Source organism: Saimiri boliviensis, chromosome 8, assembly GCF_048565385.1.
Source record: "Saimiri boliviensis isolate mSaiBol1 chromosome 8, mSaiBol1.pri, whole genome shotgun sequence".
Lineage (NCBI taxonomy): Eukaryota > Metazoa > Chordata > Mammalia > Primates > Cebidae > Saimiri > Saimiri boliviensis.
The window spans coordinates 31,698,927-31,713,923 of NC_133456.1; the positions used below are offsets into that span (position 1 = coordinate 31,698,927).

Sequence of the window (14,997 nt, forward strand, 5' to 3'; positions counted from 1 at the left end):
TTTTTAATAAATCTTAGGATCAATTTATTGCTTTTCTTTACTGCAAGCTGATATTATTTAGTATCTAATTTAGTACAAAATTTGGCTATTTAGGTACTGACTTGAATAAATACTACTGGCAGGGGCTTTGCACCAGAAAACATTTTAAAACTGCTGCATTAAAAATACAGTTTCCCTTGCTAGGAGTTTAGAGGAAGGGATTAATGTGGAGTGACTGCTTGTGGGTTTAGGGTTTCCCTTGGGGGTAATGAAAATGTTTTGGAACTAGAGGTGATGGTTATACAACATTGTGAATGTACTAAATGCTGAGTCATGCTGAATTGTGCAATTGTAAATGGTTTATGTTAACATGAAGTTTACCTTAGTTTCTAAAAAAAGCTTTTCTTTAACTTTTTGAAGTTCATACCATATCTGTGAATTGCCAAAGTTGTGCTGTAGCTCAGAGGATAATGTCCTCCTGTAGCTAGTTACGGTTATGATTGTTCCTTCAAACTGTGACACATATTAGAGTGACAATTAGTACTTAGAGGCTAAATACTTAAGTAACAAGCATAAAGCAGGGTTATTCAGGTAACTGAGAGAACAGTCACATTACCTAAAACTAATAACAATTGCTTTTATGTGCAGGCCTACTACCACTACTTGCTACAGATCGTGGTTCTTCAAAGAAATAAGTACAGTTGACAGAGACAGCTTCCCCATGCAGATAAAAAGCCTATTTCAAACTTGTGAAAAGTAACAAAAATAATCTTACTGAGTAAAGAAAAGAACTAGATAAAGACATTTTCAGTTTTAATAAAAGCAGTGATACATTAAACAGATGTTTCTCAAATCCTTTTTCCATTAGTGTCTAAATAAGTTTTGTCTGCTGTTGGCTCATAAACAGGTAGGTTGGTCAGTACATCCAGTTGTACATACACATACAGACACACATTCTCATTCATATTTTCTTTGCTATGACACCACCACGATTTAAAAACATAAAAAATATGTTTGTACAGTATTTCCTGTAGTCACATATTGCCATAGTAGGACAGGAAAACCTAATATATATAAATCACTGAAAGGTACAGATATGTCTTTTAATATACCTACTCCAAAACTTTGGCCACCACCTTTCTCCAAGATGTCTTTAGTTCTCAAACATAGTTTTAGCAGGTAATGCCTTTGTTATATATCACAGTAGTTCTGTGGGCTTTTTCTATAAGTCAATTACTAACTCATTTAGCTAGTTTGAGGTATAGGTTTGTCATGTAGGTTTTTTTTCCCCCCTGTTAAACTGGTAGTTTGTTTTTTTATTTTGTTTTGTTTTGTTGGGCGATGGAGTTTCACTTTTGACGCCCAGGCTGGAGTGCAGTGGCACGGGCTTGGCTCCTTGCAACCTCTACCTCCCGGGTTCAGGTGATTCTCCTGCTTTGGCCTCCCGAGTAGCTGGGATCACAGGTGTGTGCCACCGCACCCGGCTAATTTTTGTATTTTTTAAAAAAACTGAATTCTTTTTTTATTATTGTTATACTTTAAGTTCTGGGATACATGTGCAGAATGTGCAGGTTTGTTACATAGGTATACTTGTGCCATGGTGGTTTGCTGCACCCATCAACCCATCATCTATATTAGGTATTTCTCCTGATGCTATCCCTCTCCTAGCCACCTGACCTCTGACAGGCCCTGGTGTGAGAGATTCCCCTCCCTGTGCCCATATGTTCTCATTGTTCAACTCCCACTTGTGAGTGAGAATATGCACCATTTGGTTTTCTGTTCCTGTTTTCTGTTTGCTGAGAATGATGGTTTCCAGCTTCATTCTTGTTCCTGCAAAGGACATGAACTCATTCTTTTTATGGCTGCATAGTATTCCGTGTAGTATTTGTGCCACATTTTCTTTATCCAGTCTACCATTGATGGGCATTTGGGTTGGTTCCAAGTCTTTGCTATTGTAAATAGTGCTGCAATAAACATGTGTGCATGTGTCTTTATAGTAGAATGATTGATAGTCCTTTGGGCATATACCCAGTAATGTGATTGCTAGGTCAAATGGTATTTCTGGTTCTAGATCCTTGAGGAATTGCCACACTGTCTTCCACAATGGTTGAACTAATTTACGCTCCCACCAACAGTGTAAAAAAGTTCCTATTTCTCCACATCCTCTCCAGCATCTGCTGTCTCCTGACTTTTTAATGATCGCCATTCTAGCTGGCGTGAGATAGTATCTCGTGGTTTTGATTTGCATTTCTCTAATGACCAGTGATGATGAGCTTTTTTTCATACGTTTGTTGGCCGCATAAATGTCTCCTTTTAAAAAGTATCTGTTCATATCCTTTGATGGGTTTTTTCTTGTAAATTTTTTTAAGTTCCTTGTAGATTCTGGATATTATCCCTTTGTTAGATGGATAGATGACAAAAACTTTCTCCCATTTTGTAGGTTGCCTGTTCACTCTGATAATAGTTGTGTTTTGTTTTTGTTTTTGTTTTTGTTTTTGTTTTTGTTTTTGTTTTTTTGCTGTGCAAAGGCTCTTTAGTTTAATTAGATTCCATTTGTCTATTTGGCTTTTGTTTATTGCTTTTGGTGCTTAGTCATGAATTCTTGGCCTATGCCTGTGTCCCGAATGGTATTGCCTAGGTTTTCTTCTAGGGTTTTTATGGTTTCAGGTCTTATGTTTAAATCTTTAATCCATCCTGAGTTAATTTTTGTATAAGGTGTAAGGAAGGGGGCCAGTTTTAGTCTTCTGCATATGGCTAGCCAGCTTTCCCAACACCATTTATTAAATAGGCAATCCTTTTCCCATTGCTTGTTTTTGTCAGGTTTGTCAAAGATTAGATGGTTGTAGATTCATGGTATTATTTCTGAGGCCTCTCTTCTGTTCCATTGGTCTATATATCTGTTCTGGTACCAGTATCATGCTGTTTTGGTTACTCTAGCCTTGTAGTATAGTTTGAAGTCAGATAACGTGATACCTCCAACGTTGTCGTTTTTGTTTAGGATTGTCTTGGCTATATGAGCTCTTTTTTGGTTCCATAATAAATTTAAAGTAGTTTTTTCTAATTCTGTGAAGAAAGTCAATGGTAGCTTGAGAGGAATAGCATTGAATCTGTAAATTACTTTCAGCAGTATGGCCATTTTCATGATATTGTTCTTTCTACCCATGAGCGTGGAATGTTTTTCCATTTGTTTGTGTCCTCAGTTATTTCTTTTAGCAGTAGTATGTATTTCTCCTTGAAGAGGTCCTTCATATCCCTCGTAAGTTGTATTCCTAGGTATTTTATTCTCTTTTTAGCAATTGTGAGTGGGAGTTTGCTCATGATTTGGCTGTTTGTCTGTTTTTAGTGTATAGGAATGCTTGTGATTTTTGCACATTGATTTTGTATCCTGAGACTTCACTGAAGTTGTTTATCAGCTTAAGGAGGTTTTGAGCTGAGACGATGGGTTTTTCTAAATATACAGTCATGTCATCTGCAAAGAGATAATTTGACTTCTTCTCTTTCTATTTGCATACCTTTATTTCTTTCTTTTGCCTGATTGCCCTGGCCAGAAATTCCAATACTGTGTTGAATAGGAGTGGCCAAGAGGTCATCCTTGTCTTGTGTCAGTTTTCAAAGGGAATGCTTTAGCTGTGGGTTTGTCATCAGTAGCTCTTAATATTTTGAGATATATGTCATCGGTACCTAGTTTATTGAGTGTTTTTAGCATGAAGGGGTGTTGAATTTTATCAGAACTTTTTTCCTGCATCTGTTGAGATAATCGTGGTTTTTGTCATTGGTTCTGTTTATGTGATAGATTACATTTATTGGTTTGTGTATGTTGAACTATACCTTGCATCCCAGGAATGAAGCCGACTTGATTGTGGTGGATAAGCTTTTTAATATGCTGCTGGATTCTGTTTACCAGAATTTTATTGAGGATTTTCACATTGATGTTCATCATGGAAATTGGCCAGATATTTTCTTTTTATGTTGTGTCTCTGCCAGGTTTTGGTATCAGGATGATGCTGGCATCATAAGGTGAGTTAGGGAGGAGCCCCTCTTTTTCTGTTGTTTGGAATAGTTTCAGAAGTAATGGTACCAGCTCCTCTTCGTATAACTGGTAGAATTCAACATGAATTGGTCTGGTCCTGGGCTTTTTTTGGTTGGTAGGCTATTAATTACTGCCTCAATTTCAGAACTTGTTACTGGTCTATTTGGGGATTTGGCTTCTTCCTGGGTTAGTCTTGGGAGGGTGTATGTATTCAGGAATTTATCCATTTCTTCTAGATTTTCTAGTTTATTAGCATAGAGGTGTTCATAATATTCTCTGATGGTAGTTTGTATTTCTGTGGGATCAGTGGTGATCTCCTCTTTATCATTTTTTTATTGTGTCTATTTGATTCTTCTCTCTTTTCTTCTTTATTAGTCTGGCCTGGTGGTCTATTTTGTTAATTTAAAAAAAAAAAACAGTTCCTGTATTTATTGATTTTTTTTTTTTTTAAGGGTTTTTCATGTCTCTATCTCCTTCAGTTCTGCTCTGATCTTAGTTATTTCTTGTCTTCTGCCGGCTTTTGAATTTGTTTGTTCTTGCTTCTCTAGTTCTTTTAATTGTGATGTTAGGATGTCAAGTTTAGGTATTTCCTGCTTTCTCCTCTGAGCATTTAGTGCTGTAAATCTCCCTCTAACCACTGCTTTAGCTGTGTCCCAGAGATTCTGGTACATTATATCTTTGTTCTCATTTGTTTCAAAGAACTTAATTATTTCTGCCTTAATTTTGTTACTTACTCAGTAGTCATTCAGGAGCAGGTTGTTCAGTTTTCCATGTAGTTGTGCAGTTTTAAGTGAGTTTTTAAATCCTGCATTCTAATTTGATTGCACTGTGGTCTGAGAGACTGTTCATTATGATTTCCATTCTTTTGCATTTGCTGAGGAGTGTTTTACTTTCAATTATGTGGTCGATTTTAGAATAAGTGCTATGTGATGCTGAGGAGAATGTATATTCTGTGGATTTAGGGTGGAGAGTTCTGTAGATGTCTATTAGGTCCATTTGGTCCAGAGCGGAATTCCAGTCCTGGATATCCTTGTTAATTTTCTGTCTTGTTGATCTAATATTGACAGTGAGGTGTTAAAGTCTCTCACTATTATTGCGTGGGAGTCTTAAGTGTCTTTGTAGGTCTCTAAAAACTTGCTTTATGAGTCTGTGTGCTCCTGTATTGGGTGCATCTAGCTCTTCTTGTTGCATTAATCCCCTAATTTTTGTATTTTTAGTAGAGACAGGGTTTCTCCATGTTCGCCAGGCTGGTCTCAAATTCTTGACCACAGGTGATTCACCTGCCTCAGCCTCCCAAAGTGCTGGGATTACAGGCGTGAGCCACCATGCCTGGCCTAAATTGGTGGTTTAATGCAGAATCTTATTTTTACTGTTACCAATGAAATCATTTTGCATACAAAGTTAAGAGTGGACTCTAACATGTGTGTCTTAACCTTCTATAGAACTGTCAAGTAATCCACCTCTGGCTACCATCCTTATTCCTCCTCATGCTCGGATTCAAGCAGCTGCTTCAACCCCCACAAATGCCACAGCAGCCTCAGGTAAGAACATTCTAAATCTCTTCTGTAAAAACATACTGTTTTTCAAAAAGACATGATTACCTTTCATTTCATTGGATGAGTATGAACATTTAATACCGTTTACAAATCAAAACAACACAGCCAAATGAGTAAACATGAATAAAATTTTTTGCCTTATTTCCAAAAAGCATAAAACAAAAGAACTCGGCAGTTACCTTATATATAAAATATAAATATCTTCTGATTATATTAAATTTTGTCATCTTAGCGGGAGGATCATTGGAAGCCAGGAGTTGAAGACCAGCCTGGACAACATAGTGAGTTCCCATCTAAAAACTAAAAATTAAAAAAATTTTTAAGTTATGCTTTTCATATAATTTCAATAGGAAATCAAATCAAATTAGATGTTCATAGCAGAAAACACATAAATATATTGTTATTGAAAATAATTTACTTTTGTTTTATCCCCTAGAACATAAATTACATAGCATACAGGAGAGGCAATTTTTCAAGAATTATAAAATATAAATTGGTATAATCTTTTTAATCATTTTAGAAGGCTAAAACCACAATGCAAATATGTTTAACCAAGATTTAGATCAGAATGTGACAAGACTCTTATATACCAAAAAAAAAAAAAAGAAACCATTCACGGGTTAGAGCTAGGGTGTACTGGTAGGCCCAAAGCCAGGTGGAACCTCATTTATTGAGAATCAGTGTCCTTGCAGATGTTCTGAAAATATCCAGCCCTTAAGAGTGAGGTGAAGTTCTTCCAAAGCATAATGGCTGGATGCTTTTTAAAATGATAGGTAGCACAATTAGGGGCTCAGAATTTGGTACCTTTTTTTTTTTTTTCCTTCTCCAAAAAGCTAATGGCAGGAGCTGACTCCATTTTCTTTAAAGTCTTAAACTGAAACTGAGTTGGATCAGATCCATTTTTGCCTAAGGGCATTTATGCTGCAGAAGATAAAATCTTTCATTACTTAGTTCTTATTGTTAAACAGTAAGGTCAAAATCCATGTCCCATTGTTTGATATGGTATTGTATCTGTCTAATCTTAATCTTTTAAAATGTTGATAATAAAGAGTTGAAACATTTCATTCTAGCTCATGTCCTACCTTCTCCAGGAAAAGTCTAGAAAGAAAGGTTTCTTTTCTTATTTCAAGTTTATCAGCACACCCTACCTTGAGAAAGTCATTTGAACTTTATTAGTTGTATTAGTGTCTTATTCATTTTTACAGATTGAGTATACTGAAATCAGTTTTAAAATTTTAAAATTAAAATTTGTAATGTAAAATGGTTTTCTTTTTAAACTATGACCTATTTAGAATCAAGATAGAATTGCTTTGAGCCATTAACAAATTTAATACTGGACCAGGTTACATTAATTGTTCAAAACATGAAAAAGGTCCTAACCCTGAACTAACACATTTACTTGTTGAGCTCATTTCCAGAGTTTTACTAGAATGTCTTTACGCTGTATGTAAAAATGACAATTTGGGATTGGTAGGTTTTGAGCAGTTTAAAGTAGCTTTCTTAATGTAAGACACCAAACTAGTTAATGATTGTAACTCATGTTTTTGGGCAAATTGTCTGCTTAGTAGGAGCCTAGTATAACCTGATTTTCATGTTGTTTTGATGTTTGTTTTACAGCAAACCCAAAAAAAAAAATTCATATATATTGTTATGGCTATAGAAATCAGACTTCAACATAAAAATGGAAACTGACATTGGACTTTGACTCAGAGTTTACTCTGAAGTTGAATTGGGATATGAGGAAGTTAATAGAAGAATAGTAAGCTGAGGTCAGAGCTAAAATTAGTTTCGAGAAATGCATACCTTGAATACCTGAACAGTTACCAAAGAGGATATTTAGGTATTGGTCTGAGCTAAAGTAAATAAAGGAGTGTTAAAATTTCTTATGGTTCATTAGATTAAAAGCATACTCATGGCTTAGAAAAAACAGTGTTTCTGACCCAACTGTTTAAGAAACATTTCTCCTTTAGGGCCTCAGATTTGGTACTGAAAGAGACATAGTAAATGAACTTAGCATTATTCTAACAAGCAATGTGAGTTTCATATAGATACTTTTTTAAAAGTTCTATAACCCAAAGGCATAACACCACAGTATAGTTACACAGTTTTCTATGGGGCCATAGTAGTGAAGGCTCAAGTATGTCACCAAACATACCACAGGAAATGCTGGTCTAGACCAAGTGATTGATTGGTTGGCCTTCTGACTGCCTGTAGTTAAAGATTTATGTATATTTTAAAGAACTTGTCAGTATGAGTTACATTATTTTGAAAGACCTTAAAATAATAATGTTCTCTGTCTGTCTTAGATTTGGTTTTCTTATCCAGAAGCAGTAACAATAAATATCCACTATTTAGAGTTGTAAAAAGTAAGATATAAAGTATTTAGAGTGCTTATTAGCACTTTGCTTGCCCATAAAGTAGGCTCTCAGTGAAAGGAACCTGCTGTTGCTATTTTTATTACTGTTATTGCAAAGTAAGGACACATCAGACATGTTTTTTAAAGCTATGTGGAGAGCAGGATTGACATCCATCCTGTTATGACAAAAGAATCTATGACTTGTCTTTCCTGGATAAATGGACATGCATCTCTCCACACAGAGTGAGGGACTGCTAATAGCCAAAGCTTTCCTCACAGAGCATTTCAGGATCTGCTCCAGAGTGCAAAAAATAAACTGTTAAGCTATAAAGCTCCAGAAATGAATATCTGAACCTGGAAATATTTCAAATTTTAAATTTTCAAAGAATTTCTTATCACCCACCTACGCTACATTACCACAGTAATATACCCCAACATACCCTGGGGGAGAATTAATTAGAATATGAACCCCTCAGTAAACTAGTTGTCATACTTGATTTCAGTCAATGTAGTGGAGCACACAACATCAAAATCTTAATGGCTCACCCAGCCCTACTAGGCCTACAAAACCCTACATCCCCTATTATAGAAGAAGTAATTACTTTTCACGATCATGCCCTCATAATTATTTTCCTAATTAGCTCCCTAGTCCTATACATTATTTCCCTCATACTTACCACAAAGCTAACCCATACCAACACCATAAACACTCAAGAAATTGAAATAATCTGAACTGTCCTACTCGCCATTATTATTATAATTGCCCTCCCATCCCTACGTATCTTACACATAACAGACAAAATTAATAAACCCTACTTAACCCTTAAAGCAGTTGGTCACCTATGATAATGAAGCGTACGAATACTCAGACTATGAAGACTTGGCCTTTGATTCTTACATTATACCAACATATTTTCTTGAGCCTGGCGAATTTTGACTTCTTGAAGTAGATAACTGAACAGCCTTGCCAATAGAAGCAGATATCCGTATGTTAATTTAATCAGAAGACATCTTACTCTCATGAGCTGTCCCATCACTAGGTGTTAAAACAGATGCAATCCCTGGACTTTTAAATCAAGTTGTCCTAGCTTCTGTATGACCAGGTGTATTTTATGGGCAATGCTCAGAAATTTTTGGGTCAAATCATAGCTTTATACCCATCATTCTAGAGTTCCTATACTTCAAAGACTTTGAAGTCTGATTCATATTTTAGAGGTAGAGCCCCTTTTTGTTATGGCAGTCATATCAACAAGAAGCAGAGTAATACTTTACTATTTTTAGTAGCCCGAGAATGTGCCTCCAAATCATCTAAAAATGACCTTATATCACTAAAATACAAAGTCAGAAGAGGAGCATAACTGAATTACCTGATCTGTTAAAATGCTATTTCTATTATTGCTCAGCATCATTGCAATTCAGGTTCAGTCAAGTGTATTTATGTCTAGAGCAAGATCATCAGAATATAGAGGTTCCTAGATAAACTGCCTGGGACACTTTTTATGTTGCTTATATCTGGCTTAAACAAGAGTGGAATTTTCTGACATTTGTATAGACCTGGGAACAAGGCTCAGTCCTCAAGTATGTGGGATAAAAGCAAAAAAAGCAGAGTGACAAAGATGCCATCAACCATGATTATACTGACAATATTATGGTGAAATAAGCTTTGAATTTTTGTCAGTTACTGTTGTTAGCCAGAGCTGTTAAATGGCTTTCAGATATTTAAGTCTTACTAAATTTTAAATACATTATAGGTGGAAATCTAATTCTCTATATTGCTGCTTCTGAAAAAGCAAAAGAAAATAGACATTTTCATACCCAGATTGTGGCCTAAAATCATATTGTGCTTATTCTGGGAATATATAATTGTTCTCTGTCATCACCAACAAACTTTGACTAGTACAACAAAATATCACAATGCTTTCTTACCTTCTTGGAAAATGGTAAAGATGATGCATCTTTACCATTTTAGGTACACTGCCCTCTAACTTAAGAGGAACTATTTTTGCAGATGTTTCAACTTGCCTTTTGCTGTGTTCTGAAACTGCATGTGAATTGACAAAAACTTTGGGGAAAGTATTATAGTATAAAACAAAAGCTGTCAGAATTCAGACATTTTAGTTCAGTAATTCCACTTTAACTTCAGGATAAATCTATTGGTAAGAAAAAGGCGACCACGAACAGAGAGAGAAATCACATAATATATATAATAACAAATTATATAATAAATTATATATTAGTATATATCAAAAGGAGAGCCATTGTAACCTGAATGGTCAACAGTAGGGAATTGTTTTAATACATTGTGGAATCCTCATTTTTATATAGCCTTAAAATTTTTCATGAAGCTTATGGACATTCATGGAAATATACTCATTCTAATTTACGTAGAGAAAAATTTAAAATCTCATGAACCTTGTTGGTTACTATTGCCAAAATGTGTATTTTCATGTGGTTAGGGACTAGACAGAAATATTTAAAAATGTAAACTGTTGTACTAAATTAGTGTGGATGTTGATTTTTTCCCCCCTAAAAAACATTCTTTATAAGTTGTTTTTAAAATACTATAGTATCTGGAGACATTATTGTTAATCATGGCTCTGCTTGACATGAGAATCCCTTGAAAATTATACATACTACTCTCAATTCCTGAAGTATAATTTCTTTGTGGGTTTGTGTTTTGCTGTTATTGTTATTGTTTAATCTAAGATAGAGTCTCCATTGTCCAGGCTGGAGTACAGTTGCGTGATCTTGGCTCATTGCAACCTCAACTCCTGGGTTCAAGTGATTTTCATGCCTCAGCCTCCCAAGTAGCTGGGATAACAGGCGTGCGCCACCATACTCGGCTTATTTTTTGTATTTTTAGTAGAAACGGGGATTTCACTGCATTGACCAGGGTGGTCTCGAACTCCTGGCCTCAAGTGATCTGCCCACCTTCACCTCCCAAAGTACTGGGATTACAGGCATGAGCCATCACGCCTGGCCCAAATATATGTGTTTTTAGAGGTCACTTTTACCTTCTTATCTGTTAAACAATTGCTGTATGCCAGGTACTGTGCTAAGTACTTCATAGGCCTAATTTCATAGATAGATAGTATTGCCACCATTTTACCAATGAGGAAATGAGACATAGATTAAATATTGTGTTCCAAAATTACACAGCTATTAAGTTGTATAAGTAGACTTCATACTCAATAAATGTTTATACACTTGGTTTAGTTTTAAGAAAGATATATCTGTGAAGTTCAGAAGAGCATTTCTAGTTGAAAACAAGAGACTGTGGAGTTGGTTAATGATCCATAGTCAGATCATTTATAACGGAAATGATCTTAGCCTCTTTTAAACCGTAATGCCATTTAGCCTCACTCATACCAGTGCATATGTAAAGGAAAGGAATATAAGGAGAAGTAAAATTAACTTTGCTGTTTTTATGGGGTCACTATTTAAATGAGAAGAAAAGGTACAGAAATTACACTAAACTTTATCCGATGACAATTTATCAGGATTTCAAATGAATAAACACTTTTAATAGAAAGTATATTAATTCAGATTCCATTGTGTAAAATAAATATACAGAATGATGGTGGAAACAAAATAAGCATGCACCAAGATTTGTGTCTTCTAAAAAGGTAATAATCTGTGTTGTTTCCTGATTGTTCTTGAACTAGTTTCTTCCTAGCCATCAAGAGGTCAGCTCTTTCTACTTTACTTGGCCAAGGGATCAATCCATTTGCTGTTTAACCATCTTTAAGATGGGATTGTAGAGATTATGAAATGTAACTTTATTCAGTCAGTAAGCTGGGTGGTCTGTTGAACCTGCTATTGAGTACTGAATTTATAGAACTTTGCCTTTCTTTGTTTTACTTTTCCCCTCTGTACTTTGTCTTCCTCTGAAAAAGAGAACTCTGTTCTTCTTAGCAAGGACATGCATGATTTGATTTTAAGTGGAGCTCATTGCAACAGGCGAATGTTTTTTTGATGAATGTCTATAGGACTGTGACTTTTGATATCAAGGATATTTATAATCAAAATAATTAGCTGTTAAAATTATGCTCATCAGGCCAGGCATGGTGGCTCAAGCCTATAATTCCAGCACTTTGGGAGGCCAAGGTGGGTAGATCACAAGGTCAGGAGTTCAAGACCAGCCTAGCTTAGATGGTGAAACCCTATCTCTACTAAAAATACAAAAATTAGGCCAGGTACAGTGGCTCACACCTGTAATCCCAGCACTTTGGGAAGACGAGGCAGGCGGAATACCTCAGGTTGGGAGTTCGAGACTAGCCTGACAACATGGAGAAACCCCATCTCTACTAAAAATACAAAATTAACCAGGCTTGGTGGCACATGCCTGTAATCCCAGCTACTCAGGAGGCTGAGGAAGGAGAATCACTTGAGGAAGGAGAATCACTTGAACCCGGGAGATTGCGGTTGCGGTGAGTCGAGATCAGGCCATTGCATTCCAGCCTGGGCAAGAAGAGTGAAACTCCCTCTCAGAAAAAAAAAAATACAGAAATTAGCTGGATGTGCTGGCAGGCACCTGTAATCCCAGCTACTCGGGAGGCTGAGGCAGAGAATTGCTTGAACCTGGGAGGTGGAGGTTGCAGTGAGCTGAGATCATACCACTGCACGGCAGCCAGGGTGACAAAGCGAGACTCCGTCTCAAAAAAAAAAAAAAAAAAAATATATGCTCATCAAGTGATTTGAAAATAATGCAAGTGAAAAATATGAGATCAGTACAGATCTGTGGATCATAGATGTCTATCAAATTTTATTCAGAAAGGGAATTTATTTCTGGTTTTATGCTCACTTAAAAGGCTGGTGCTTTTTACTGTGATCATGCACGCAGTCATTGAATTTTTCCAAGAAAGAAGAAAATGGTTTTGGCAATGTCACAAGCTGACAGGCCAGTGAAAGGACACCTGCACATTGGTGCCAAATAGGATTTTGCTAAAGAGCAAATGAACATAAATGGGCTGGTGGCCATGTAGATAAGGTAAAACTGAAGTCAGCCCTGACCGATGTCATCCAGTGTAGTTAACGGCTGCCATGTTCAGAGCTGGTCATCGTGTGGACATAGGTGCTAATGTAGTAGTCAAACAGGTAGATAAATTTCTAATGATGAGTCCATCTCTTAAGTCCTGGGGAAGATCAGAAAGAGTTCTACTTGTTATCTTCCCATACTGAAAATGAGAGGGAAATGCTGTTTGATAATGGTCATGCATATGTTCTGAGTGTCATCAAAGCATGTGACATGCTGCAATAAGCATGGATTTGTGGTGTTCCAGGTTTCTCTGGAAAAAAATTTTTTTTAATGCAGCCTGTGCCTGAATCATGAAAATGAACATTTTACCTGAGAAAGGCTTGGAGGAATCTGTGGTCTAGATAGGAATTATTGATACACAGAATGTGAATGATCATTGCGGGTAAAACTTCCTTTAAACAAGACATATCTAAGGAAGGTTAGGAGTCATGAATGAAGTATTAGTATTAGCATAGTTCCTCAGTGATTATTACAAAAGGTGGTCAACCTGGCTTTGAAGAGTAGGTTCTATGTCACATACCCTTTTCTGCCACCTGTACATTTGCCATGCCAATAAATTAATATGACTCCATGCCATGGGCTGTATGTAGCTAATGTGTAGATTCTGATGCCATAGTGTCTTCAGTTGTGTACATGACAACAAGATTAGAAGCAGTAGCTATTTTGAAGGAAGTTAAATGAATTAAACATAATCATTCACATTCCTTCCCCAAAAGCTTTTTTAAATAAATGTATATAAGGGCAGATTATCTTGGGGGCAAGAAAATCTGGAAGTTAGGAAGTACAATTTTTATAGAGTGGCTTTAGAAATGATAAACTGAACAGCTAATCCTTACATAGAGTTCCCTGTGTGTCCTTGGGTCTTTTATATCTCCCTCTAAGTCAGAAATTCAAAGTAGAAGGACCAAATGTTGCATTCAGTCATGACATTGGTTACTCATCATAGCACATGGTAGAGCTGTAAATCTCTTCAGTTCTAGAGAGACACAAACTTCTGAGTCTGCCTTTTGTTGTCACTAGACTTGATGACATTGTGGCTTCTGGAGAGATGGCTTTTCAAAGTTGCCCATCCCAGTCAAGCCATCTCTCTTGCTCAGGGCTTAGTATGAAATCTGCCGGAGCAAATTTGGCCAGCAGTACCTTCCCAGTCATTGAGTGAGATGACAAGGATGCAGCTTGATAGTCACTAAAACAGCAGTCTACTAAGCCAATTTGGACACAGATGCCCATTTTAATGTTAATGGATGCTGTGAAATAGTAATAGACCTTAAAAAGGGGGAAAGAAACAATGGTAGTTGTAGACTTGTATGTATTTTTAAAAGACTAGGGCAAAGTAAACTCTTGTAGTCAAGATTTACTACAAGATGCTTTACTTTTTAAAATTTTTAATTTTTGTGGGGACATAGTAGGTTAATATATTTATGGGTTACATGAGATATTTTGATAGAGACTTGCAATATGTAATAATCATATCAGGGTAAATGGGGTATCCATCACCTCAAGCATTTATCCTTTTTCTTACAAACAATCCAGTCATACTTTTAGTTATTTTAAAATCTACAATTAAATTATTTTTGACTGTAGTTACCCTGTTTTGCTAGCAAATACTAGGTCTCATTTGTTATTTCTTTTTTTTTTTTTTGTACCCATTAACCATCCCTACTTCCCCCACCCCCACTACCCTTCCAAGCCTCTGGTAACCATCTTCTACTCTCTGTCTCCAGTAGTTCAATTGTTTTAATAAAATTTAAAACAATAAGTTCCCACAAATAAGTGAAAACATGCTAAGTTTGTCTTTCTCTGTCTGGCATATTTCACTTCACATAATGACTTCCAGTTCCATCTATGTTGTTGCAAATGGCAGAATCTCATTCTTTTTCTTTTTTCTTTTTTTGAGACAGGGTCTCAACTGTGTCACCCAGGTGATCTTGGCTCACTGCAGCCTCAATCTCTGTGACTCAAGCAGTCCTCCCACTCAGCCTCCCATCATTCTCTCTTATGGCTAAATATTACTCCATTGTGTATATATACCACATTT

At 36.2% G+C, this 14,997-nt stretch overlaps 1 protein-coding gene across 3 annotated transcripts in view; it reads left to right on the forward strand.

Moving 5' to 3' along the window:
* The window catches only part of GSK3B (glycogen synthase kinase 3 beta), a 234,256-nt gene that overhangs the window by 213,106 nt on the left and 6,153 nt on the right, over positions 1 to 14,997 (forward strand). For 2 of the 3 annotated variants that reach the window (XM_003935408.4, XM_003935407.4), the window contains one exon: positions 5,452 to 5,550. In XM_003935408.4, the coding sequence (XP_003935457.1) occupies positions 5,452 to 5,550 (99 nt within the window). Of the gene's footprint in view, positions 1 to 5,451; positions 5,551 to 5,797; positions 5,847 to 14,997 lie in introns of all 3 variants that reach the window. The other variant, XM_074404309.1, reaches the window with a different exon arrangement.